Genomic DNA, 25610 nt, shown 5'->3' on the forward strand with positions numbered 1-25610 from the left:
ACGGAGCTTGGGCGGGCTGAGGGGCGTGGGACGTCACTGCTCAGGAATGTACCTCATTTCCGGGCAAGCGTGGTTTGATCTACCACCGGTCGCCACACAACTTGCCATGTGGTGGAAGGCCGGACGTCGACCACGGGCAATGACAGATGAAAAGTGGACGGCGAACATCAGCGAACTCCTACTATCTGACGGCAACCAGACGGCGTCCGCTTGCCATCCGGTCACCGTTCAACAGTTAATGGTCACCTGTCGGCCACCGGTGGCAGTCCGATTGCCGTCCAGACGCAGTCCATTCAGCCACCGGACGGCAACCTTTTTTTACGATTGGCAGCGACCTGAGAGGTCGGCTGGAGGTTTTAGAGCATGACCTAAAACCTGCATCGGTCGCAGGGCAGACGGAGACACATGACGATCGCATGCACAACCAATCGTCGACCATGTAAGACCTCCCGCGACCTGCAGGTCGCTGGAGGTCGGCAGTAGGTCGTAGAGCCAGTGTGACTGGGCCTTAAGATGCACCGCAGGCTCTCCACCCAATACTTACCTCTCATTTCTGTTTGCCAAGGAAAGCAAAGGACACCATGAGTTTCCACAAAGACAACAGCAAAATGTAATACGAGTAACTTTCATGGTCTGATGAGGGGACATATTTACCAACAAGTTAAACACTGTGAGTTACCAAATGAATTTTTCTTTGAAAATACCAACCCATATCAGGAAAAATACAAATCTACAATTTACCAATAAAATTTTAGGAAGTTAAATTTATTTTACTAGGCGTATGCAAGTAGTGGCCCAAATAAGAAATATGTCAGTATGTTTCATGCATATTCTTTTTCAACTATGAGTGGATTTATCACAAAATTTGACACTCGGATTTCATTGCTTATATTATGTCAAAGTTTTCCATTAAATATCTTGAAAATGCTTTGCCATTTAGATTTGATGAATGTAAGTCCTGTGAGGTGAAAGGTTCCTCAGTGCTGTCATGCTGTCCGTAAGCCCTTGCTCCCACACCACCACCAACACCTTGTCCTCCCAGCTGTTAGTCACTAAACCACCTAGTTCCAGAGTTATCATAGCATGAGTGTAACTTTATCTTTCACAAATAACAACTTAGATTCACCTGTCATTTTAACAGCAAGGTAGCAATTGACTTAAACTTTACCATTAGCTGGAAGGATTTACCTGAATTTCTTCCAACTTTTTTTCTGTTGTCAAGGCTACTTGATAAGGCAAGACCTGGCTTCATTTTGTTCATAGTGTTGTATCTCAACTAATTCTTAAATCTTTTGATTGCCATGACAGACTACCTACCATGTTTCCAGTCAAACATGGGGTAAGAGTAAAATAAGTATCAGTGATGGACTATTGTTGGGCTTTTAAAGTAATGGTAAGAGATCACAGTTTTTGATTGTAAGAGTAATAGAGGACAGTGATCTATCAGACTCCATTGGGTAATATTTTTTTCATTTACTCAAGTAAAATGCAACACATCACAACCTGCAGCATACAGTCCCTGAATCTTTTATGATTTATTAGATACAAATATGGTGTTTTGTAATCACACTATGGTTTGAGGAGTCATTGAGATCCTTTTTAAAACAATTAATTGAAGTGTTGTGATTGCCTGCTGGTGTTGTGTAAAAGATGATTCAAAATTAAGAGACCAAAATCAAGGGTGCTATCACAGGTCAGAGCTCCCTGGCTGCTCAAAGTAATACACATGTTTGTTTTAGTAGCTGAATTGAAATCATGTGTTGCTTGAATAGTTCAGCTCAGATGGCAGCCAAACTTCCCCATTTACTTGATTCTGTGGAATTAATTTTCATTTTTGGCTGCAGTAAAAGTTACACTCATGCAGTTTGATAATAGGAAAGTTATCACTTGCTAGATTAGTTTCTTGAAGCAAAAACCGTTTTGAAACCATGGTGGTGGGACGTTTTGATGTTACTCACACAATTTATAAACGAGGCGAGTGTCATCTTTGAGGGAGTCATTACCAGACACCACCAACTCACCTATAAGTCAAAGGCAATCAATATCTTTTTGGTTCATAAGAAAACTTTTTAAAAGCAATGACAGGAAATTGCTTGTATATAACAGTGCAAAATTAAGTTTCCAAAACTGCTGAAATTAGATGCATAATATACCTACAAAAACAATCTGATAATTCATATTCCCTTCAAAAGGGGACAACCAGTTGATAACTGTAATCAATATTGTATGTGATTAGTATTGAAGAAGATGTAATACAAAGATGCTTACTTATGTTACAGCTGGGCCCCGAGTAACCAGCCTCACACCGGCACTCATCTGGCTTGATGCAGATTCCATGTATGCAGTCTTGAGAGCAGATGGGCATACACCTGTCCTCAGCTGGCACTCTGGTGTATCCCGAGCAGCACACGTTGACCGTCCTTGTTTTGGTCTGACTCTGTAAGGAGGACTCGTGTAAAGTGATGCTGATTTTCATCCAAAGTCAGTCACTCATACTTTAGTTCTGTGCACTATATTGTATTATGCTCTACACTAGAATCATACCTAGAGCAAATTTTAGCATGTTTTTTTTGTGTGTGGATATGTACAAACTTCATTTGCTGCAAGAGTATAGTACCTGTCTTTTAAATGACGTCTTGTAAGCTATCTTGTACTTGGAGCATTTGGGTGGAAGACTTAGGCAGAATGTGTACGTCCGAACTTGGTAAGCTTTGGAGTAAGAAACATTCACAAAGCTTGTGTACCTGTAGGAAGAAGATTTGTTAAATATGAGCACTGCCTTCCTCCCTTGGGGTATATCCCTCCCCCCCCCCCAAAAAAAAAACCCTATGAGAATGATAAAAAGTAAGAAATAATCACATAAGATTCAATATTTCTAACTATTAATTCCTTAGGAATTATTTAGCCACATATACATATACTGACTTGATGGTGTTGAAAAGAATTTTATAAGAGGGATGGTTCAATAAACTGCATGCAGGTATTCAGAAACAGTCAGTTTTATATACTATAAACTTAGTCATAATTATTTTCATGATAAAGAAGAAACAAAACATAAAACAATAACAGGTGAAACAGGTATTGGTATTGTTGTGATGCTCCATCCTTGAAGGCCAAAGTGCTGCCCAGTGTCAGATCCCTCCGCATGGGCAGAAAAAAAACATGGAAAATTCTGGGACCAAACCTCTTCATTACATGCATGTGGTAAGACAGCCTGGATACTTACGTCTCTTGCTTATTGCAAACATTTGGTCCTCTGAGGGCTGTGGCCCTGACTATGGGCGCCCAGGTTGCTGCTCCCACCACCGCCGCCCAAACCGCCCACACCACCCATATCCTCCCCGCCATCTTGGTGGTGGTGGTGGTGTGCGATGCCTATCCTCACGCCATCATCTGATGCCCCTGCAACATAAGTCTGATTTACTTCCCTCTGAACTGTTGTCCAATTATCAACAGTTGAACTCCTGAACTTCGTTTGAAAACTCTAAAGGTGGATGCTGTTCATCCTTCCTTAAATTGAGTGCTTGAACTGAGTATGACGGAAACAAGTGTGACACTCATCATATGACTTTACAAGCATAGGGAGTAGTTTAAACTGACACACACACACACACACACGTATGAAGACAGATTGAAGGAGATGGAATTGACGACACTGGAACAAAGAAGGGAAAGAAAAGATCTGATCACGCTGTAGCTACAAGTTGGTAAATAAGTTTGATGAGGTGGATAGAGATGATCTTTTCTCAACTGTGCGAACGCAATGTCTGAGAGGACATGGAAAGAACCCCAGAAAAGGAACCTGTTTGAGTGATTTGAAAAAGTATAGTTTTCCACATAGAAGTGTTAACACATGGAACAGCTTGCGGGAAGAGGTGGTGGAGGAGAGCAATGTCCAACAAATGAAGGAGATGCTGGATGAATGTAGATATGTAGACAGGGCTATCAGAGCTTAGCTCGGGCCCGGTAGACTACAAATAGGTAAGTACAAATAGGTAACACACACACACACACACACACATCATATTAGTCTTTATTTTTTTTTATTAACCCCTTCACGCCCCTGTTGTGGTTTAAACAAGAACAAAGGGTACACACACACACACACACACACACACACACACACACACACACACACACACACACACACACACACACACACACACACTTCCCTGACCCTTGCTTCAAGGACGCCGCGGCGCACTCAACTTATTGTTCTGCGCCTTAAAAACTCGTTTTCACCCTACATTATTTTTTTTTCAAACATCAGAAAAAGGTGTGTACGAGTTGCTTTCGCTTGCGGTGACACTCACGACTCCAAGACAGTGAGTAATCCATAAGCCAGAAGTCCTGCTGAGGAGAAAATGTACATGGGAGGTGTGAACTCTTTCCTTGCACACACACGAGTCAACACGGTGACATAGTGCCACGGAGCCGCCACCTCTGTAACAACGAGGGACCTTCAACGGTAACAGCACCAGGGGTGTATTTAGGTTCTTGAAAAATCTGGGCACAGCCCAGGCCAATAATCTTTATATTTTCATCGGAGTGGCGAGTGGCCGTGAATACGTGACAGGACCGTGAACCGGAAGGGATCAAACCGGAAGGGATCAAACCGACTTTTCCGTACGAGATCTATCAGTTAGAATTTTGTTGGCCCCAGCAGGAGCTATTCTTAAATTTGAAATAGAGCTATTGGAGATCCGGGCTATTCATCAAACAGTGGGGACTATGGCCTCCAATGCCCAAGCCTAACTATGTCAGTTTTATGAGATGCCCAAGCCTAACTATGTCAGTTTTATGAGCAGTACTGTAATGCGTTTGTTGCCTTGGCCCATGTCGCCCTCCATGAAGTTGGTGGTGCTTACACTGGGATTGGCTTTGTGTTATGCGTGTTTCATGAGGCGAGAGGAGAGGCGCCAGGCCAACGGCAGATAAATATTAAGTTTTCCTACGTAGATATGAAGTGTTCCACTACCTGCATGGCTGTTGATGCCCCCCCCCCAAAAAAAAAAAAAAAAAAAAAAACGAAAATAAGGGGTTGAACCTAAATGCGATGAGTGTACTCTTAGTAACCTTAATTCTGTACATTACTGAAAAGTGTTGTAGTGAAATCAAGTTCTTCGTTCGCAGAGCGGCACCCACGCCCGCCACCATAAAACAACGCTAACGCAGCCCGCGCGTGGAGTGTGGAGTGTTGGGGGCTCAACGCCACTGCGCTTCAGGCACTGCTGGAAAAAGTGCCATATGAGCCAGCGAATAACTCCCCCCCTAAAATACACATAAATAAATAAATTTACTAATGCAACATGGGCACGATTCCGGTGTTTGGCAGGTAAGGCAGAAACAGACTCCCTTCAGTGTCCGGGGCCGCTGAGCTCACTCCACCCTGTCGCCACGAGAATCATTGAAGGACAAAAAGTGCGTGATAGAAATGTGCAATGACTGTGGCCGAGGAAAGAAGGAGGGAGGGAGCGCGGCGTAGTGACACCCTCTCTGCCTGCACGCCCACGCACACCTACTTCTTCCTCCCACCTCAACGCGGCTCTGTCTCGCCGCTGCCACAAGAGCCTGGAAGCATTTCCGTCAAGCCTAGCGTGTGTCCGCGCCGAGTGGCCGGAGACTTAAGCGGCGCCATGTGTGTGTGTGTGTGTGTGTGTGTGAGAGAGAGAGAGAGAGAGAGAGAGAGAGAGAGAGAGAGAGAGAGAGAGAGAGAGAGAGAGAGAGAAATAGTAGGGATACATTAGAAAGTGATTCAAAGTAGAAAATTAGTAAATAACAGATCTGTATTATGAATTATGACACACACACACACACACAGCTTCGTACTGCAGTGGTTAGCGCGCTCTGCTCACAACCTGAGGCGTCCTAACTCACGAGTTCGATTCCAGGGCGGCGTACAGACGAACGGGCAGTAGGGCGGGGCAGTGATAAATTAATTGCAAAATAGATTCATGCGATTTAGAGAAAATCAGTTTCGCTGCGCGACTGGCAACTAGAAAGAAAACGATTTTTTTTTTTTTGAGTGGGTAGTGTGGCAACGTTCTCGGCGCTGCGATGACAAAACGGTCAAATTATCTGTACCAAACCGTAGACTGGTTGGCTCCCCGACCCCTCTCCCCTCCCCGCCCCCGCACAGCCGGAGTGAGCCCTGCGGCCTACATTCACGACGCGGGTTGCGAGGTGGAAGACGAAGCTTGTGTGGCTTCCTCGCGTGTTACAGTCTGCCATGAAAGTAAAACTTATCCCAGAGTGTAAAGATATATGAAAATTGATTAAAACATGCGCCATTTATGTAGCCTACAGTTCCCAGCATCAATCTTCTCTGGTTTTCGGTCAGATTATTTCTTCGTTCGCTCGCTGGCGCCGGAGGTCAATGCCCTTGGCTGCCTACTTCGACATGTGACCGAATTCATGCTGTCCTTGTCCGGGTTTATCCTTAGCTATGAATAGACTTAGAGGCATGTTATCCTTCTCATTGGTTGAAATCTACGGACATTCTGTGTAGTGTTTCACGGGAGGTGCACCACAGCAGCTGGGTAGGGTAAGGTCGGGTATGTTGCCCCCCTTAAGAGAGATTGCCTGTTGTAGCCACATTTTTTGTAATAGAATTTAAAAAAAAAAGTTCTGTTGAAAGCTTAGGCTAAGGCCTATCTATGGTATATATTATATCCATTCATTATGATTTACACCTTATTATAATGACAATTTAAAAAAATAATAATAAAGGGGGCTTCTTACCCCGCATGTGGGGTAAAACGCCCACTGGGTAGGCCTTTTACCCCTCTCTGGCTTACAATGATAAAACTAACAGAAACATAAGGAAAATAGTTTTTCACATTATAATATAATATTTATTCCCTTTTTTGAAAACTATACCCTATAAATCTCTCGATGTGAAATATAGAAACACAATCAAATTTGTGTCTCCTAATGAACAGAATGTAAAACTAAACAATTAATTAATTTTCTAAAAGGTATCCCCTTCTTTTAGACTAGTAATATTAGACTAGATTCCCTTTCTTCTGAATTTTTGTAACAAAAGGGACATCTACTTTCATGAAAAATATATGGAACTAAATATTCAACTAATTTGATAAAAATATGTCCTTTCTGTTGAATATTGATATCTGAAACAGTTAAAAACACCAACTTCCTTATAGTCTCAAACTCAAAAGTGTTCACTTATGGATGCCTTTCAAAAACTTCAACAAATTCTATTTATACTTTATAGCAATACTGTAATGCCTAATCAGACTCGCAGTTTTGACATACGTATAGATCTAGGCCTACTCCAGTTGTACATTCTGTATGTGGCCAATTTCTACAACCCCGACATTGGACCCATTTTTCTGAAGGTCAGCTATTAGCAAATAATTCCCCACACAAAAAAAACAAGGCCATTTGCCAATTTGCTGATAATGCGGTAAAAGGCCTCCCTGTGGGCAACTTACCCCAAAGGCACAGGGAGCCTCTTACCCTGGCAACTCATATATACACAAAATGTCACCATCTTTCCTACAAGTAAGTAGGCAGAGTATAATCACATGCAATATGGTCTAGACATCTAAGAGCAAGTATCCATAGCCATCAGGCTAACTCTAAAGTTCTTTGTCGTTAATTAGGTATCATTAAAATCACTGAAAACTTACAAGAAATTAGTCAAAAAGAAGAAATGTCCCCTTGTGGCCAGAGCAAATGTCCATTGTTTACTCCAGTAGTTCCTGTGAGAACAGAGAGTTGGCGTTGCCTACTTGATCATGTGACTGGTTGAGAAAAGAAAGAAAGACAAAACCAAGGGGGGGCCTTTCACCCTTGGGGGGCATCTTACCCCACCTTACACTATCTTGCGGAAACGGAAAAAGTTGCTGTACTTATTAGAGGCGGTGCCCAGCCAAGCCCAGCCTTGATGCCGCGCTGCCGCATTTCCTGACGAGCCCGGAAGCCGTGTGGTGCCGGCGGGCGGTCACACCTCACTGATCTCTGACTTTTGAGTTCTGACACAACTTTCTGAGACCTCGAGTAATTTTGAAGAAGGAAGGATCGCATGCAGACGGGGGGGGGGGGTAAAAATGTTGCCATTGTACATATGATCTGCAATATATATTATGAACCTCTAAGCTCCTCCACAATTAAATGTCTGTCTTGCTGCCATTGAAAGTCAAGCGAGTGACCCTGACTTCTGAGGCAACTTTTTGAGAACTAGAAAGGTCTTGAAGCAGGAAGTATCGCTTGCATTCCAGGGAAGGAAAACATCACCAAACATTAAGACCCGCAAGATATATCAGGTACCATTCATTGTTGATAATTCTAATGAAAGGTAAAAAATATCCACCACCTCTCTTGATGGTCAGTGTTGTTTAATAATAGCAATACTAGCATCACACGTGTCAAAACATGGCAGCCAACCAATCTTCTCAATTCCATATTTTACAACAACAGAAGTCATTCTTCCGCGTGGCAAGACGGGGGAAGGGCAGCAGGGTGGCAGAGTTGCGGCTTGGCGGTGTCCAGGAACGCAGGGTAACTAGAGCGTGAGTGGAGGCAAGGGCAATGTGTCTGTAGGCAATAGGTAAAACTGTCAAGAAAAGGTCCTAAGTTCTTTAGGGTCTGGTTAGGCACATACCATTTCCCTAACATTACCGACCCTCTCAGTGCTCCTCAGGCTCCCTCCGATGCTCCATTTCATTAAATTCGAATTGTGTGATCTTCTGCGACCCAAGGCGTTATTTAAAGGTTAGCCCAATATCTAAAGAAGGGTTAGCCGACGGCAAGGCGTGAACCCACGAGTCCGTGTTCACCACTTCCAAGTGCTGACCCTTCGGCCCGGCAAGACTCAATCCTGGGCGGGTGTGGTCAGTCCGTGATTGTTTACAAATCATTGTGATGGGTTGCTGAAACTGGTGTGTGTATATAGGGGGGGGAGTGGGCTGGGTGAGCCATCCAGGTGTGTGCGGGGATGCAAGAGGACCGAGGTCATTACCAGGTTAATCATGTTCGCTGAGTTACCAGGGAGCTTTCTTTTTATTGTATGCCTTTCACGCGTACATGCGGTGGGTGCCCCACTTAGGCTACTGCTTCAATGGGGAATTTCAGGCTTAGTGACAAAAATGATCTCTCGCACGCACGCAAGCATCCACACACACACACACACACACTCACCAAGGGCGGGGAGTCACAGATCCATGCGCGGCTTCAAGTCCCTCACTGGAACCTGGCGAGAGAAGAGAAACAGCCGTCAGGACAAGTCACTGTTTTCACTGCCAACCAACAAGCAACACGCATTCACATGTATGTCCTGTATAAATGATAAATGATATAAACATACGAATACACCCGTTCAGGATGTGACTACTATTGAAAAGTCACATTTCTTCTTTGAAATCAGAACTCGTCGTCAGGTTAACAAGTTATTAAATATGGTTTAATATTAGCGGGAGAGGAAGGCAGCGGAAGCTGCGCCTTGGCACGGCTGGATGCGGCTAGCCCTTTACGCCTCACCCACGGCTTGGCTCACCGTGTAAGAACGGGCTCAGCGAGACTTTGTTGCCATGAAAAGGTCAGTGTATCAGTCCTGGCACTGCAGCGAAGAGGAGAGGGCATGCGGTGGTGATGGTGGCAGTGATGTTTAAATTCCTTTCGTCTTACTTTAACGAGGTCTCACTCAGGGCAGCTGGAGGCACTACAGAAGGAGCGGCAGTGTTGTTCCAGAGATTATTACAGGGTCAGTCGTCAGCAACTCAAATCAAATCCATTTAATATCGCGGAGGCTCCGCTTTACGATGCACCGCAAGCCCTTGACACTCCAGTGACTTTGCCACAGCAAGCGACGCTCGGAAGGACATCAGGCGGGGCTGCTGCGCCGGATCCCCAAGACTGACGGACATTTGGGATTAAGCGCCGCCGCACGCCCACGCCCCTAACTCCCAGCGTGGCCGTGGGCGTCAGTGGCACCTGTCACCTAAATCATGACAAAACGAACCTTGAGAGTGGCACTATCGGATGATGACGACAGGGGAAATATATGTCTTTGACAACCACAGACGGTAGGCCTAATAGAGGTGTTTATGCCAAGGTGGGAAGGGACGAAGGGACAGAATGAAAAGATGAAAGAATGAGAAAAGGCGCGAGAGTGGAAGAGAGGGAAGCTAAAAAAAATACTGTTTAAGAAATATAGCAATGAAGGTGCGTGTCGTGGTTGGAGATTATCGAGCGAGGAAAAAAAAAGAAAAAAAAGAAAAGGAAAAAAGAAAGAAAAAAAAGAGAGGATGTCAAGAGAGGTGGTGGGTGGGGGGACTGAGATACAGGTGCCGCTAGGCTTAATAAATATCTTCTCTATTAGAACCCATCACTCCACATCACCCTCATCGAATGACGAAGACCCACATTACGTAAATCATCACACCACACAGGTTTGACAAGACGGAGGCAAGTTATACCAATGACTACACAAAGATGACCGTGTTCTCCCGGCAGCAGCAGTCTTCAAAGCACCGGCCGCGGCACACCCTCACAGGCTCGCCACTTTACAAGTAGATAACTAATAACCCGACAGCGAGAGGCACGCACCTGCTAGCACTGTCAAGAAGCTCCACAGAGTCGTTTCGGAAATCCTTAAAATAAAACTTGGTCGCATGAAGTTCGAAAGCCCTGGGTGCCGTACAGTATTGTCCCAACAGTGTCTTTCGCGTGACTATAGCAACAACAAAGGCGTGTGGCGTACACCCCTGAAGAGCTGCAGCGTGTGGTGCGTGCAGTCAACCTGGCGCCAAGACATACACGGGTCACGATCTCATTGGTCACAAAGTCTGCGTATTACAGGTCGGCCAGACAGCTCGATGCCTGGGTTTGTGAGGCGCCACCACACAATGGTTGTCAGGGAAACCGGAGCTTATATATATGTAGCTGTCCATCAATACTTTGAACAACACGGGCAGTTTAATAATTAAATATACATTTGCAAGGGTCAGTGCAACCAGTTACAGCTTCTACTTCAAATATTTTTTTTTGTAATATTGTCTAGACTTCCTTTTCCAGATACTAGTGATCGGTGACGCCAGACAAAGCTCCGAGGCGAGGTGTCCGGGAAGCCCGCGGCACACACGCCTCGACTCCATGGCCACGACTCGACTTCCCTCGCGCAGAAATAATCTAAATATAAACTACACAAAGCCTAAACCAATTACGACGCAATGAGATGAAGGAACCACGCCGAGGAGCATTCATTCACGCCAGGTGTAGGACACTGGACAAGTACACGCAAAGGTGCACGCACGGTTTATCTAGACCGTGAGTATACACGTGTCCAGGGTTAAGAGTTAATCCTGCACGTGTCGGCCCATCGTGACGGCAACGAAATTATTACTGTTCCTGTCTATTCAGATATTTACGGACAGTTTCAGGATGCAATAGTTTAATTAATGTCCCGGAGAATCATTGTCTGATGACGTCGCGCGAGCCCAAGGCGCGAGCGGGCTAGCAGACCTGGGTAAACGGTGGCTGAGTGGTTAGCGTGCGGGCCCTGCATTCACCGCGTGCTGGACGACGCGGGTTCGAATCCTCACGCTACCACCTGGTATTTTTCAGTCACCGCCGAGTGGCCTATGACTACCCATATGCTGTCCTGAAGACCACCCATCAACCCGGACTCTAGAAGAAACCGTCGAAGTGAATCAAGAATGAGTTCCGGGGGACAGCATGAGCCAAGAATAAATGGCGCCACTATAAAAATTGCCTGCGCCATGACGGGCTTGAGCCGACCACCAGGCCCCTGAAGAAAGCCTACCGGCGCTATAGGCGAACACGTAAAACAAAAACAAAAAAACATACGTCTTGGCACCGCCTGGACACTGTTGGAATCCCGAACTCGGGGAGGCAGAAGTTACGAGGCACTGACCTTGGCACTGGCCACCTCCGTAACGTCACAACGACACAAGGGAATGGTGTGTGTGTGTGTGTGTGTGTGTCAAGGGAGGGGGGGTGAGAGGGCCAGAAAGGTTTCCAGGTATTGTATAAACATCCTTCATAATGAACAAAAGGCAAAGACACTGAAGACAAACACAATGGGCGCAACGAACAAACCGTAATATGGTCGCCTTTGTTGATGATTAACATACATTCACACGGCGCTCGTCAGCAGGCATGAAAATGAATCGCTGAATAATTTTCTTTCCCGCCACCCCGCTCGACGAGATGATACAGGGTGAAGCACAAACCCGAGGCCTGACCATCATTGCCCCGGCCTTCTCGTCCCCACGCCACTTAACTGATTCCTGGTCTCCATCATTCACTCCCGCACACACCCTCATTACCACTCATGTCTCTCTCTCTCTCTCTCTCTCTCTCTCTCTCTCTTACACACACACACAGAGGAAGGGGAGGGGTCACGCTCGGCCAACCTTTGTCCTTCTATCGGCCTCTACTTAGAATTCGATGGAAAGGCCCAATATCACCTCTGTTACTACTACTACTACTACTACTACTACTGTCATTACTCCGACCATTACAGCCTTCTTGTCCACCACCACCATCGCCACCATGATAATTACCACTGCTTCCATCACTATCACCACCAATATTACTCCCCTACTGCCCCATCCCCGCTGCCACTATTAACACTCATTATACAACTATTGCCACTACGACTACCACAACAACCACAACCACTACCCATGACATTATTATCATTGCTACTTTATCTCCTTACCACTATTACCATTACTACGACTATTACACTACTACTACTACTACTACTACTACGACCACCACCACCACCACCACCGGATGCACGTGTGACCATCCAGCTGTGATTTACTCTTGGCTTCGTTGGTTTCGTTAGAAAAGAGGAAAAACAGCAAGTGGCTAGAACGTTCTATTTCGAGAAACATGACGACCAAAAATTAATGAGAGATATCCGCCTCTTCCCTCCACGATGAGCCTGACTTCACGACAACTTTGTGTGTGTGTGTGTGTGTGTGTGTGTGTGTGTGTGTGTGTTGAAAATCGAAGTTTTACTCATATCAATCGCGTTTCGATATTTACAAAACTTTTATGCAACTTCCAAAATATCTTAGTCCAGCCATTATGACACCTGACCCCCCCCCCCTTGCTCTTCTCCCCAGCCTCGTCCCTTCCCTTCACACGTGTAGCGCCGCACCCCGCCGCGTAATGGCCTGCTGGGAGGCGCCATACATCGATACACCGAGGTTCTCCGCTAGCACCATCCATGTTGCCGATGTCGCTATTACTTAACATTAATAACAGGCCTCAAGACACACCAGTACACTTTCACACTTTCGTAGGTCTCGGGAATGATGGGTGTGGCCGTGTGGACACGTCACGAGAGGTCCAGTCTCAAACGCTTTCAACTCACAACAAATATTTCCAAAGGCCACAAAGGAGATTAATCGGGTTCTCGTGAGTGTTTTCACGTTCACGGTACAGAAATCTTGTCAACATATCACTACGTTTATAGCAATACCCATGAAAGTACCCACAGCCTCTATGAAAGCCCAAATGTGGGTGCGCAAGCCCCGAAATGCTTTAGAATGTGGACAGTCCTTTAAACATTCACCGTGCCTCCCAGAAACCCCTCTCGGGCTAACCTCGAGCATGAATGGGCTGAACATTAATCTTCTCTGGATAGTGTCGCTGCTCCTATGGTAGTACGCAGGCCACTAATGGGCCCGGCAGTCTAGGCTACAGCGACTTCCTCAATGAAGGGGAGGTCGTCGGGTACTCAGCGCCCTTGGTTCTCGTCAACGGTTGCCACCTCTCACGGGACAGGAGTGCGCCGTGCCTCCTGAAATAATCGCTGGATATGGAGGATTTAGTCATTTCGTCACCCATTATGAGAAACCCACACTTCACAAGAGATGGATCCCCCCCACCCACCCACACACTTCACTAGCTCCCACCCCCATACCCCACAGATCCCACCAAACACTTCACAAGAGATGGATCACCCCCACCCACCCACACACTTCACTAGATATCTCCCCCACACCCCACAGATCCCACCAAACACTTCACAAGAGATGGATCCTCCCCACCCACCCACACACTTCACTAGCTCCCACCCCCACACCCCACAGATCCCACCAAACACTTCACAAGAGATGGATCCCCCCCCCCACCCACACACTTCACTACATCCACCCCCACATCCCACAGATCCCACCAAACACTTCACAAGAGGTGGATCCCACCCCCACACCCCACAGATCCCACCTACACACTTCACAAGAGATGGATCCCACCCCCACACCCCACAGATCCCGCCTACACACTTCACAAGAGATGGATCCCACCCCTACATCCCACAGACCCCTCCTCCTCCTCCTCCTCTTCCCCGCCGCCAGTTTGAGAATAAAACTAAATTAGGGGAGAGGAGGGGCCCTTATCCCACCAGCATCGCTCTTCGGGAGGGAGGACGACGAAATAGAGAAATCCACACTAATTGCCGGGAGAAAGTGAAGCAGACCCATACCAGGACAGAATAAACTTGGCGTAAACAAAAGTCTGTAGATGAAGAACGTGAAGATATTAGCGCAGAGAGGCATGACGCTGCAGCTTTAGATATTAGCGAAGGAACAGGCAGCCAAATAAAGTTACTCCGAAGACAACCTCGAGAACCACGGCCCACATTCTCGACTATTTCGGAGCTTACACACTCAGACTGGATAGGACTTTCGTAGCATTTGTGGATATTTTCATGGGTAGTTTTGTGCGCCTAGTGATAGTTTGACAAGGCTTCTGCACCATGAACGTTAAGAAACACTCATGAGAACCCGACTAAACGCCTTCGTGGCCGTTGGAAATACTTGTTATGGGAGCTGAATACGTTTGAAAATACGACTTATGGGAGCTGAATGCGTTTGAAAATACGACTTATGGGAGCTGAATGCGTTTGAAAATACGACTTATGGGAGCTGAATACGTTTGAAAATACGACTTATGGGAGCTGAATACGTTTGAAAATACGACTTATGGGAGCTGAATACGTTTGAAAATACGACTTATGGGAGCTGAATGCGTTTGAAAATACGACTTATGGGAGCTGAATGGGTTTGAAAATACGACTTATGGGAGCTGAATGCGTTTGAAAATACGACTTATGGGAGCTGAATACGTTTGAAAATACGACTTATGGGAGCTGACTGCGTTTGAAAATACGACTTATGGGAGCTGAATGCGTTTGAAAATACGACTTATGGGAGCTGAATGCGTTTGAAAATACGACTTATGGGAGCTGAATGCGTTTGAAAATACGACTTATGGGAGCTGAATGCGTTTGAAAATACGACTTATGGGAGCTGAATGCGTTTGAAAATACGACTTATGGGAGCTGAATGCGTTTGAAAATACGACTTATGGGAGCTGAATGCGTTTGAAAATACGACTTATGGGAGCTGAATGCGTTTGAAAATACGACTTATGGGAGCTGAATGGGTTTGAAAATACGACTTATGGGAGCTGAATGCGTTTGAAAATACGACTTATGGGAGCTGAATACGTTTGAAAATACGACTTATGGGAGCTGAATGCGTTTGAAAATACGACTTATGGGAGCTGAATGCGTTTGAAAATACGACTTATGGGAGCTGAATGCGTTTGAAAATACGACTTATGGGAGCTGAATGCGTTTGAAAATACGACTTATGGGAGCTGAATGCGTTTGAAAATACGACTTATGGGAGCTGAATGGGCTTGAAAATACGACTTATGGGAGCTGAATACGTTTGAAAATACGACTTATGGGAGCTGAATGCGTTTGAAAATACGACTTATGGGAGCTGAATACGTTTGAAAATACGACTTATGGGAGCTGAATACGTTTGAAAATACGACTTATGGGAGCTGAATGCGTTTGAAAATACGACTTATGGGAGCTGAATGGGTTTGAAAATACGACTTATGGGAGCTGAATGCGTTTGAAAATACGACTTATGGGAGCTGAATGGGTTTGAAAATACGACTTATGGGAGCTGAATACGTTTGAAAATACGACTTATGGGAGCTGAATGCGTTTGAAAATACGACTTATGGGAGCTGAATGGGTTTGAAAATACGACTTATGGGAGCTGAATGCGTTTGAAAATACGACTTATGGGAGCTGAATGGGTTTGAAAATACGACTTATGGGAGCTGAATGCGTTTGAAAATACGACTTATGGGAGCTGAATGCGTTTGAAAATACGACTCCGAATTTGATCGTCCTACTTGGGTTCTTCCTTTCTGGGTTTCCTTGATGGTGTTACGGGCTTCTTTTCGTTTTTGTTTTGTTTATTTCTTTTGTTGTGTGTACTCTTGACCCGTTTGCCATGGAGAGAAAAACAATGAACCTCCACAACCACGTACATGCTTAAAACCACCACCACCGCCACCAGGAGCAAGGGGAGGCCAGGCGGGCACCGGACGCTCGGCAATGAGGTTAACTAACATGACACCTCCTGCCGCTGCCTCTCCACTCACGCTGCTCTCATCCCCTGCTCATGCTCTTTCTCATAGGTACCCCTTCTCTCTCTCTCTCTCTCTCTCTCTCTCTCTCTCTCTCTCGTTTTTTTTTCACGCCTATTCTAAATTCACGTACTAGGCGTATTAAATCCCACCGATCCCGCCACAGCCCACGATCCCTCGCCCTGATCCCTCACGCCGCGCATCGGATGACCAGGCTGCTGCGTCGGTCTGTCTGTTGGTGGGTGATTAAGCGGCCTGTCTGTGGATGACTAAGCTGTCGTTTATATTTGATCTCTCTCTCTCTCTCTCTCTCTCTCTCTCTCTCAGGAAAGGAGGAAGGAGAGTAAGAACAATTAATCAGGTTTACAAGACAGATGACACGGGTTTAACAGATGAGTCTAGGCCTGATGCAGATGACGCCGTGTCCTGCCCCGCGCCCCCTCCGCGTCATGCAACACGTGGAAGACGTCGGCAGCCAAGTTTTGCTGGCAGGACAACACTCGGCGCCCGCGACCTGATGACGTGCCAAGCTTGTTTGCTACACTTTTGGCTGCGCCTAACTCGGGATACTAACAAATAAGCAGGAAGTCAGAGGAACAAGCAGCCAGGCAGACATGAATAGGCATACTGCTCCCCCCTACACGGTACCGGTAATGAAAACATCGTCCATTGTTTTGGCAAAGTAGTGGGAGGCTTGACTCCCACACTCGGGCTGGTCCGCTACGCCGTTGTGTAAACTAGAGTCGGGGGGAGGACACACTGGACGCAGTTCTGTCAAGAAGGTTCCAATATGGCCGTGTATAATCAAACTAGATTGTTGGAAAAAGGGAGCCCTGTTCTAGGTACGAATATAATATTCATCGTTCAGTTCTTCATCTGTAGTTGTAATCATCAGGAGAGCTGGTGACACCACCCTCAACAAGCAGCCACACTAACACGCCGCGCAGCTCTCGGCATAACAGGCCCTCTTTGATGTTAGTGTCCACAGCGTAGTGAACCTCAGGGTTGCTGCACTAACACCTTCCAGTGAACGAGCGCCACTCACCGCCCCGAGGACTGGGATCACCCGAGCATTCGAAAACTACTGCCGGCTTATCCTTAATCCCCTGAAGCACCGCTAGTGTTGGGGGTAAGGGGTGGAAGGCAGCAGCGATTCAGGATGGATGGATAAGACCACTCCTGCCTCTGGATTTGGACTCCTGTCTGTTCAAGTGTTGCTGGCGAGTGACAATCAACAACAGAATACGACAACTGGACACACTCCTCACTCCCGCAGAAGCCTTGCCCTCCCTTCCCGTTGCCTATCAGACTATCAGTATGGAGGGTCGGGGGTCAGGACGCTTCACCTAGCTTGTTGACACCATCATTACCACCGGGATCCTCTCCTCGAGCTGAAGAGGCTCATGTAATCGCGGGTAAACAGAGGGAAGCTCCAATGCTAGACTGGATCCGTCTGTCTACCGTATCTGCGACATCGCCAGAGATACGCGGCGCGAGATAAGACAACGGTGATAAAGGCCAAGAACAAGACCAACGTGAGATAAGATAGTGTGGAAGAGCAGCGGTGGCTCCTCAAGACAACACGGCCAGCCAGGATACCAGCAGCTCCGCCCAAGCATTCGCATACCTGGCACTTGTTGGTGGCATCACTTGGGCTTCAAGAGCAGTCAGGATGTGCAGAGTAATGCACTCCTCGTCTGCAGTGCCTTGAAACCACAACCATTTACACCTTTACTAACATACAAATGCTACGCTCTCAGATGCCTTAACCCACTGCAGGACGGATGTCTTTTCTCAACGTTCTTCAGCTTTCTCATTTTTTTTTTTACAACAAAGGAGACAGCTCAAGGGCACAAAAAAAGGAAACAATAATAAAAAAATCCCGCTACTTGCTGCTCCTGAAAAGAATCCAAAGAGGTGGCCGAGTAAATAGTCTACCTAATTTCATCTCTTCATCAGGTCTTATGAATGCCTGAATTTTACAATACCTGGGTTGCCACTCTTTTACTTTCATTGTCTATCTGTTATCAGTTCTACGCATATATGATCGTCATCGAAATCGTTATATAACTTTTGTCTGTCCCTTACCCATGATGCTCGCGTCCTATCTCTCCATGTCACACCCAGCATTTCTCTCTCCATTCTTCTCTGAGCTTAACTTTCTTCCAAAATATTTAGTGCAGCGCATGTTGGGACTGGCAGGATGCACCGATTGTACACCTTTCTCTTCATGGCGAGTGGCGGGTTGCTATTTGTTTACTGTGTTTACCGAAAGAACTCCATCCCATTCCTGTTCTCTTTCTGATGTGTTTCTCGTGGGCGGGGTTTGCAGTAATCGGTTATCCTAGATTTGTGTATTCCTCTACTCTCTCAAGTGTTTCGTTCCCGACCATCATTTGTTGTCCTGCCAAAGAATTATTAAACATTACTTTCGTTTTCCTCATATTCACCTTCACGCCTACTTTTAGACCGTGAGATTCCCCGATTACTCTTAACAAGTTTTTATTTTCCTCTGCATAATTTAGAAAGCCTGTGCCTGTGAATTTAATGTTGTTAATGTATATGTATTTGATTCTACATTAACTCATATGTGGGCTTTCTTCTTTATATAGCTTTCCTCGAATACACAAGCGCCTGCCTCCCCCGCCACCGCCGCCCCGTGCCAAGCGTCCAATCAAACGCTTATATAACCAAACCTTAGCCAGAAGCCATCCTTGTGTGTGTGTGTGTGTGTGTGTGTGTGTGTGTGTGTGTGTACGCGCAGGCAAGACTGTTTGGGCCAGAACGAAAATATTTACACACACAGCCATCGTGGAGGCACAACAAGGCCAAGAGCGATCAGCTACTTATCGTTGCCCACACAGGCCAAGGGTACAAAGAGGTGCGGGGCTATTCTCGGCCGTCGCGCCCCGCCCCGATGTCTCCCCCGCCGCCGCAACACCACCACCACCACCACCGCCACCAGGGACAACGGCGCCACGTCATCCAGCATTATTTACGCGCCCTGTAATTGAAGGCTTCTCTGGGCTATTCATTCACCCGCACAGCACGCTAACGGCCGTCACGGGAGAGGTACTGCGATGAAACATGGCCCGCGTACGTAATTGGAAGGCTGCGAAGGTGTATAAACATTGCAGGTTAGGCGAGTTGAATGAGGCGGGTCCGGGGCTGGGGAGGGACGGAACACAGACCTCATGGGGGTTGTTGGGGGTCTGGCGGAACGAGTTATATCCGTGAAGCTAAAACAGTTAGTCGTGAAATGCAGCATGAACGTGACTTACAAACGGTTAACATTTTACGTGACGTCTCTATCATTACGTGCTGACCATTTTTATAAACTAACGAATAAACCGAGTAAAGGGAATCTAAACCTAACATAGTCTGTGGAAGTTGTATTCATGGGGTTAAGATATTGTTGTTGTTATTGTTGTTATTTTCCCATTACCCTGCATCCTTCCACGTAAAATAAAATGTTTATTAATAGGGGAACATCAGCAGCAATATCAGTTTGGTGTACATGCGCATGCAGGCTTGGCAGGGAGAGCAGGCAAGCCCCGGGCACAGCAGCACCACGACGCACGACGCACGCCAAAAAACGATAAAATAATCACCACCGGAAAGTGCACATACCCGCCTGTGTCCCCCGCCCTTCTGCTGTGCCCTGTTGCCAACACGACCCGCCCCGCTTTACCTGTCAGCCAAATCGTAAATATCATCACGGGGACGACGTCAGATGTGTTGAGGATCGGTTAAGTATAAATGCCTAAATACCCATCTCTTATTAACCAAATAAAAAAGGTATTAAGTCCTACTAAAGAAAATCAAATGTGTTCTTTATCTTTGAAAACAGCTTGTCCTGAACCCGAACTAAACGCAGAACAATTCCGTGGATTTCTATACATGTTGGCGGTGGACAGGTGTTGTGCCGACTTGTCCACACCTGTCGGACAAAGCGATGTGGGTCTCAGGTGTGGCCCGCAGCTGCCGCCCCGCTCTGTGTAACCCCAGAGGCGGAGGTGGTGGAGCTACAGGTGCGGGCGGCGAGGAGCTTGGAGACCCACCGTCCGCACTGGCTTTGGGTTATATTCTTGAACATTTCGGTGCGCAAGCATATAGGAGTTTTGGGCTTATCCAGGGGTAAGTTTATGATCCTGGTGGAAGTTTGATCATTGTTCTGTACCGTGAACCTAAAAACACACTCATGAGAACCCGACTGATCTCCTTTTCGGCCGTAGGAAATAGATGATGTGAAGGTGGGAAGCGTCTGAGACTACCGACCTTTGTCCCGTCCAGGTGGGAGTGGGACACCGCCGCGGGCCATGCTCCGCGCCAAACAGACCACGGGCCCACCCTGGACCCTCCCGCCTCCTGACTACCTCGCCACAACCTTCGGAGCCTGACCCAAACACACCTATCACCAGTAGTATTCACATATTTTCGCTAAAATATATTGTTTCACTCACTACCTGCACGGCTTTGTATGCTCACAACGAAATATTCTAAACGTCAAGGTCACAGGTATTGCGAGGAATAATTATGGTCGTGTCTGGCAGCTCCCCGAACCAACCCTCTTGAGGGAAGGATGAACCAAGAAGGGATGGACAGGATTTGGACACACACGGACGGACCCAAGCCCCGGCCGACAACAACAGTATATTAAACACTTATCAGGTTAGGGCAAAGGTAGAGTTCATGAGGCAGTTTAAAAAAGTTGCTGCCACGTGTCTGTCCCGTCGACTGGCAGACCTGCGACGTAGTGGATTGCGTGTGTTGAATGAATAAATAAATAAATAAACACACACACACACACACACACACACACACACACACACACACACTCAAAAGCACACACACACATACACACGCACTCTCAAAAGCACACACACACACACACACACACACACACACACACACACACTCAAGTTTTTTTAAAAGGGTACAATTGTGCGTGTGAATAAAATCCAGACTGGCACCCACCACGGCCTTTATTTCAAGTTACGTGCCTCCTACTCACTACGTGCTGAGCGTCACTTAATACCACTCTACAACTACTACTACTATTTTTTTTATACCACTACAACTACTAAGGATAGCGTGGTATGTATGAGCCAACCGTACAGCGCCCACAACTACAGCTGGCGGGCCCGCATGTCCAACGCCCCTTCAGCCACGCAGCATTCGTCCACTTATCTCGTGAATACTAAACGAGTGTCTCAATTACGTTGTGTTTTCTTCTCGGTGACGCGGAGGAGAGGTTTTTGGGGTAAAGCACGTAAGCCTTGCCGCAACCTCTCCCTCCTCCCCGGTCCCCAGAAGCCAGGGGTTGAGGCTTGGGGGCTGAGGGCGTGTGAAAGGAGCCAGCGCAGAAGGACGTGACTGGAGGCGAGGCGGGGCGCGGGGCCGACCACCAAGTAATTGTATTCTGTCACGCCGGACAATACACGCTTGACTGGACCCCGAGAATAATTAACTAGGCTACACAGAGGTAACGAGAGGTGCTATTAACAACACACACACACACACACACACACACACACACACACACACACACAGAAGCGTCGTATACTAAGCGCAAGTCGAAACACTGTAAAATCGAGTCCGGAATTAAAGCAACTCCAATTCCCTCGTTATCCCTCCTGTCGATGGCGCTGAACATTACGAGACAGTTCCCAGCGACGCATTGGAGGCCGTTCCCGCCGCCGCCGAGACCTACAGGGGAATTAAGAGAGCAAAACAAGGCCCTTAACAACACCTCCTCCACTTCGCCTTTCAATAGCGTTAAAATTAAGAGGAGTTCCCATTACACAAGGAGACTAAGAGAGGCCATGCGTTTCGCCTCTAGTATTAAGAGTCTAGTATTAGTATATATTTAGTAGTAATAAGAGTCTAGTATTAGTATATATCTAGTAGTAGTCTGACACCTCCTGAGACCGAATTATCTAACATCTGACCTCCTAGTCTATATATCTATCTAATCTCAATCTAAAACTTTCTATGGTATGATAAACTACAAGGAGACTGGAAGAGATTATGCATGCAGCCTCTAGGATACACGTGACAGCCCCAGAGAATGATTTATCTAACACCTTCCCTCCCCATCTATCTCCACATCTATCTAACCTCCATTTAAAACTTTCGATGGCATGGCACAAACTACATAAAGCTACAGAACTATTTAACTTGTGCCATTCATCCACTGCTCTGTTTGTAAACCATTTTCTCATTAATCTCCAACTCCGAACGAGGTGCCCGCTCCCCCCCCACACACACACACACCCGGACATCACACGTCGCCCATTTGTCATGCCACTCCCCGCCTGCCTTGCCTGCCCTCCGCTCCCTATGCATCCGTAACCCGCGCCGTCACCCCGTCACGCATTGTCACTGCAACACGACTTAACCCTGTCCATGCGCACCCATCCTCGGTACATGACACGCACACTCCGTTACTAGTCCACACCACTCCACACGCACCCTCCACCACCAGTCCACACCACTCAACACACGCACCCTCTACCACCACTTATCACACCCACATTCACTCCACCACCAGTTACATTCCACAAACCCACACACACCTTCCCCTCTACACACATGCTCCACCTCCAGTTCATTCCACACACCCGCACTCCACCCCCGGTCCACCACGCATCATCACACCTACGAGTTTAGCGGATAAAGGGAGGGGGGGGGGGGGGAGGGGGTGAAGAGTAATACAGGAAGCGGGGGAGGCCAGGAAGGGAGGGAGAGAGGGAGGGAAGGGTTGCTTGACAGATAAATGACACATCAATAGAAATTAATTAACTCAGTCTCGATCTATTACAAAGAGGCATTCGTCAGTGAGCTATATATGTGTACTTTTTTTTTGGTAGAGTAGAAATGAGTGATGAATTCTATGGAAAGTTACACAATCTAGACCATATTACAGAAGGAAAGAGTGAAAAAGAAAAACTTAGAAGGTAGCTAGTACGGTATACCACATCTATGTACGTAAATAAAAGTCTGTAGCAGAAAAAAAATATATATATATATATATATATATATATATATATATATATATATATATATATATATATATATATATATATATATATATATATGAAAAGTTTGAAAAAGTCATGTATATGTTCATTCTTCCATCATCATCACCCAAGAAGAAGAGGCAAAGAAGAAGAAGAAAAAGAAGAAGAAAATAAATGAGAGAGAGAGAGAGAGAGAGAGAGAGAGAGAGAGAGAGAGAGAGAGAGAGAGAGAGAGAGAGAGAGAGAGAGAGAGAGAGAGAGAGAGAGAGAGAGAGAGAGAGAGAGAGAGAGAGAGAGAGAGAGAGAGAGAGAGGAAATCGAATAACTCATAAATATCCACAAGCCCTGACTGGAGGCGTTGGGCGCACCTGTCGGCCACTACAACGAGGCCGCCGCGGGAACAACACGGCAGGTGAGGCTTGTTTACCTTCTAAGGTGCACGCACGCCCCCACACCTGCTGCTCCCCCTCCAGGCTCTTCTCCCCTCCCCCTTACCCCCACCCTGTACCCCGGTGTTCCTTCATTTGGGATGCTAACTACCCCAGGGAGATGAAATTTACTTCATGTGGTGATTGACTGTTCGGTTGATTAGTTGATTGATTGGTTTATTGATTAGTTGGTTGATTAAATGGTTGATTGATTGGTTGGTTGATTGATTGATTGGTAGATTGATTAGTTGATTGAATGATTGGTTAGTTGATTAATTGCTGGATTGACTGATTGGCTGACTGATTAGTTGACTGATTGCTTGATTAGCGTATCCAGTCATGGCGCCGCAACTCTAGTGGTCATATGGCACCGAACAATGTTATTAAAAGCAAACTGCGAGTATGATACATATTTATAAGGTCAAGGGTGCATAATAATAAATCTAAAATAATAATGGAATGGATTGCAGCCGAATACAAGGCAATATATTAAAACAGTCAGGCTACACATCTATCGTCGCTTTGAGGGGAGACACGTTCTGCATCATAGGCCGATATTATAAGACACTTTGGTTGGTATTATAGACACTATCGCTTCTCACATTAACAATTTCTAAAGGTTATAGAGGGGGTCAGTCGAGTTCTAATGAGTGTTTCCTTAGGATCACGGTATAGAAGAAGGGTCAAACTAACACCAGGGTCATAAAACTACTCCTGGAAATGCCCACAACTCCTACGAAAGCCTTGTCAAATATGTGTTCTTGGGCGGCGAAATGTCTTATGATACGACCCTTATTATTTCGCTTAGTCAAGAGTGAAGCAAGAAGGGAAGTTGATTATTCAAGCATGTACAAAAGGGGGGAGAAAGAGCAAATAGTACGTCGTTGTGTTGCAAGACGAATATCAACGTGTACGACCCTTTTGCTTCCCAGTCCCACATCAATTTTGTTTAGTCGGCGCAACATCTGTGGTCATATGCCGGAGAGAGACAGAAGGGGAAGGAATTACAGGGCTTCTCACATCAACTATTCCGAAAGGTCAAAGAGGGGATCAATCGGCTTCTAATGAGTGTTTTTTTAGGTTCATGGTACAGCGGAAGGGTCACACTACCACTAGGGCCATAAAAGTACAACTGAAATTGACCCAAACTCCAATGAAAGCCTTGTCAAATGTGTGTACCTACTTGGGCGACGAAATGTTTTAAAATACGACCCATAGAGCCACTGTAGTACCTTTTACTTTGCTTGATTTTACAGATATTAAACAATACCTTTGATCCTTTAGTTACGGTGAATGGACGCAATAAATCAAACCTTTTATATGTATTACGTGGTGCTGTTGCAAATGTATCCTTCGTAATTGAGCATCCTAAGCCGGGCTCAAAGGGATGCTGATCTCATATACTTACAGGGGAGCAGAGTTCACAAAAAAGGTTAAAAAAGTGACCTTACTGTAAACTTCAGCGCCCCCACCCCCCACACTACCCCCAACCTCAACCACTGCCCAACCTCCCCTCCTCCCGCACTCTTCTAGCGTCCACACACTTCCCCTCTCCCGCCACCTCTCACTCCTGATCGCAACTCCACCCTTTCCTGTTTGATAACAATTCCCACGTTCTTTACAACCACCTGTGAACTGTATCATTCAACCACCATAAACAATCCCAATAACAACAATAACAACCCCCCAACTACAATACCAC

General features: G+C 46.3%; 1 protein-coding gene across 11 annotated transcripts in view; it reads right to left on the bottom strand.

The window, feature by feature from the left end:
* Nucleotides 1-25610, bottom strand: part of LOC127001621 (protein draper-like) — a 145404-nt gene that overhangs the window by 44733 nt on the left and 75061 nt on the right. For 9 of the 11 annotated variants that reach the window (XM_050866461.1, XM_050866469.1, XM_050866468.1 and 6 more), the window contains exons 2-6: nucleotides 9163-9214; nucleotides 3227-3402; nucleotides 2618-2744; nucleotides 2269-2437; nucleotides 1959-2021 (exon numbers count right to left, since the gene is read on the bottom strand). In XM_050866461.1, coding sequence (XP_050722418.1) covers nucleotides 1959-2021; nucleotides 2269-2437; nucleotides 2618-2744; nucleotides 3227-3348 — 481 coding nt within the window. In that variant the 5' untranslated portion in view covers nucleotides 3349-3402; nucleotides 9163-9214. The remainder of the gene's footprint in view (nucleotides 1-1958; nucleotides 2022-2268; nucleotides 2438-2617; nucleotides 2745-3226; nucleotides 3403-9162; nucleotides 9215-25610) is intronic. The other 2 variants (XM_050866462.1, XM_050866464.1) reach the window with 2 other exon arrangements.

This window comes from Eriocheir sinensis, chromosome 21 (assembly GCF_024679095.1).
Source record: "Eriocheir sinensis breed Jianghai 21 chromosome 21, ASM2467909v1, whole genome shotgun sequence".
Lineage (NCBI taxonomy): Eukaryota > Metazoa > Arthropoda > Malacostraca > Decapoda > Varunidae > Eriocheir > Eriocheir sinensis.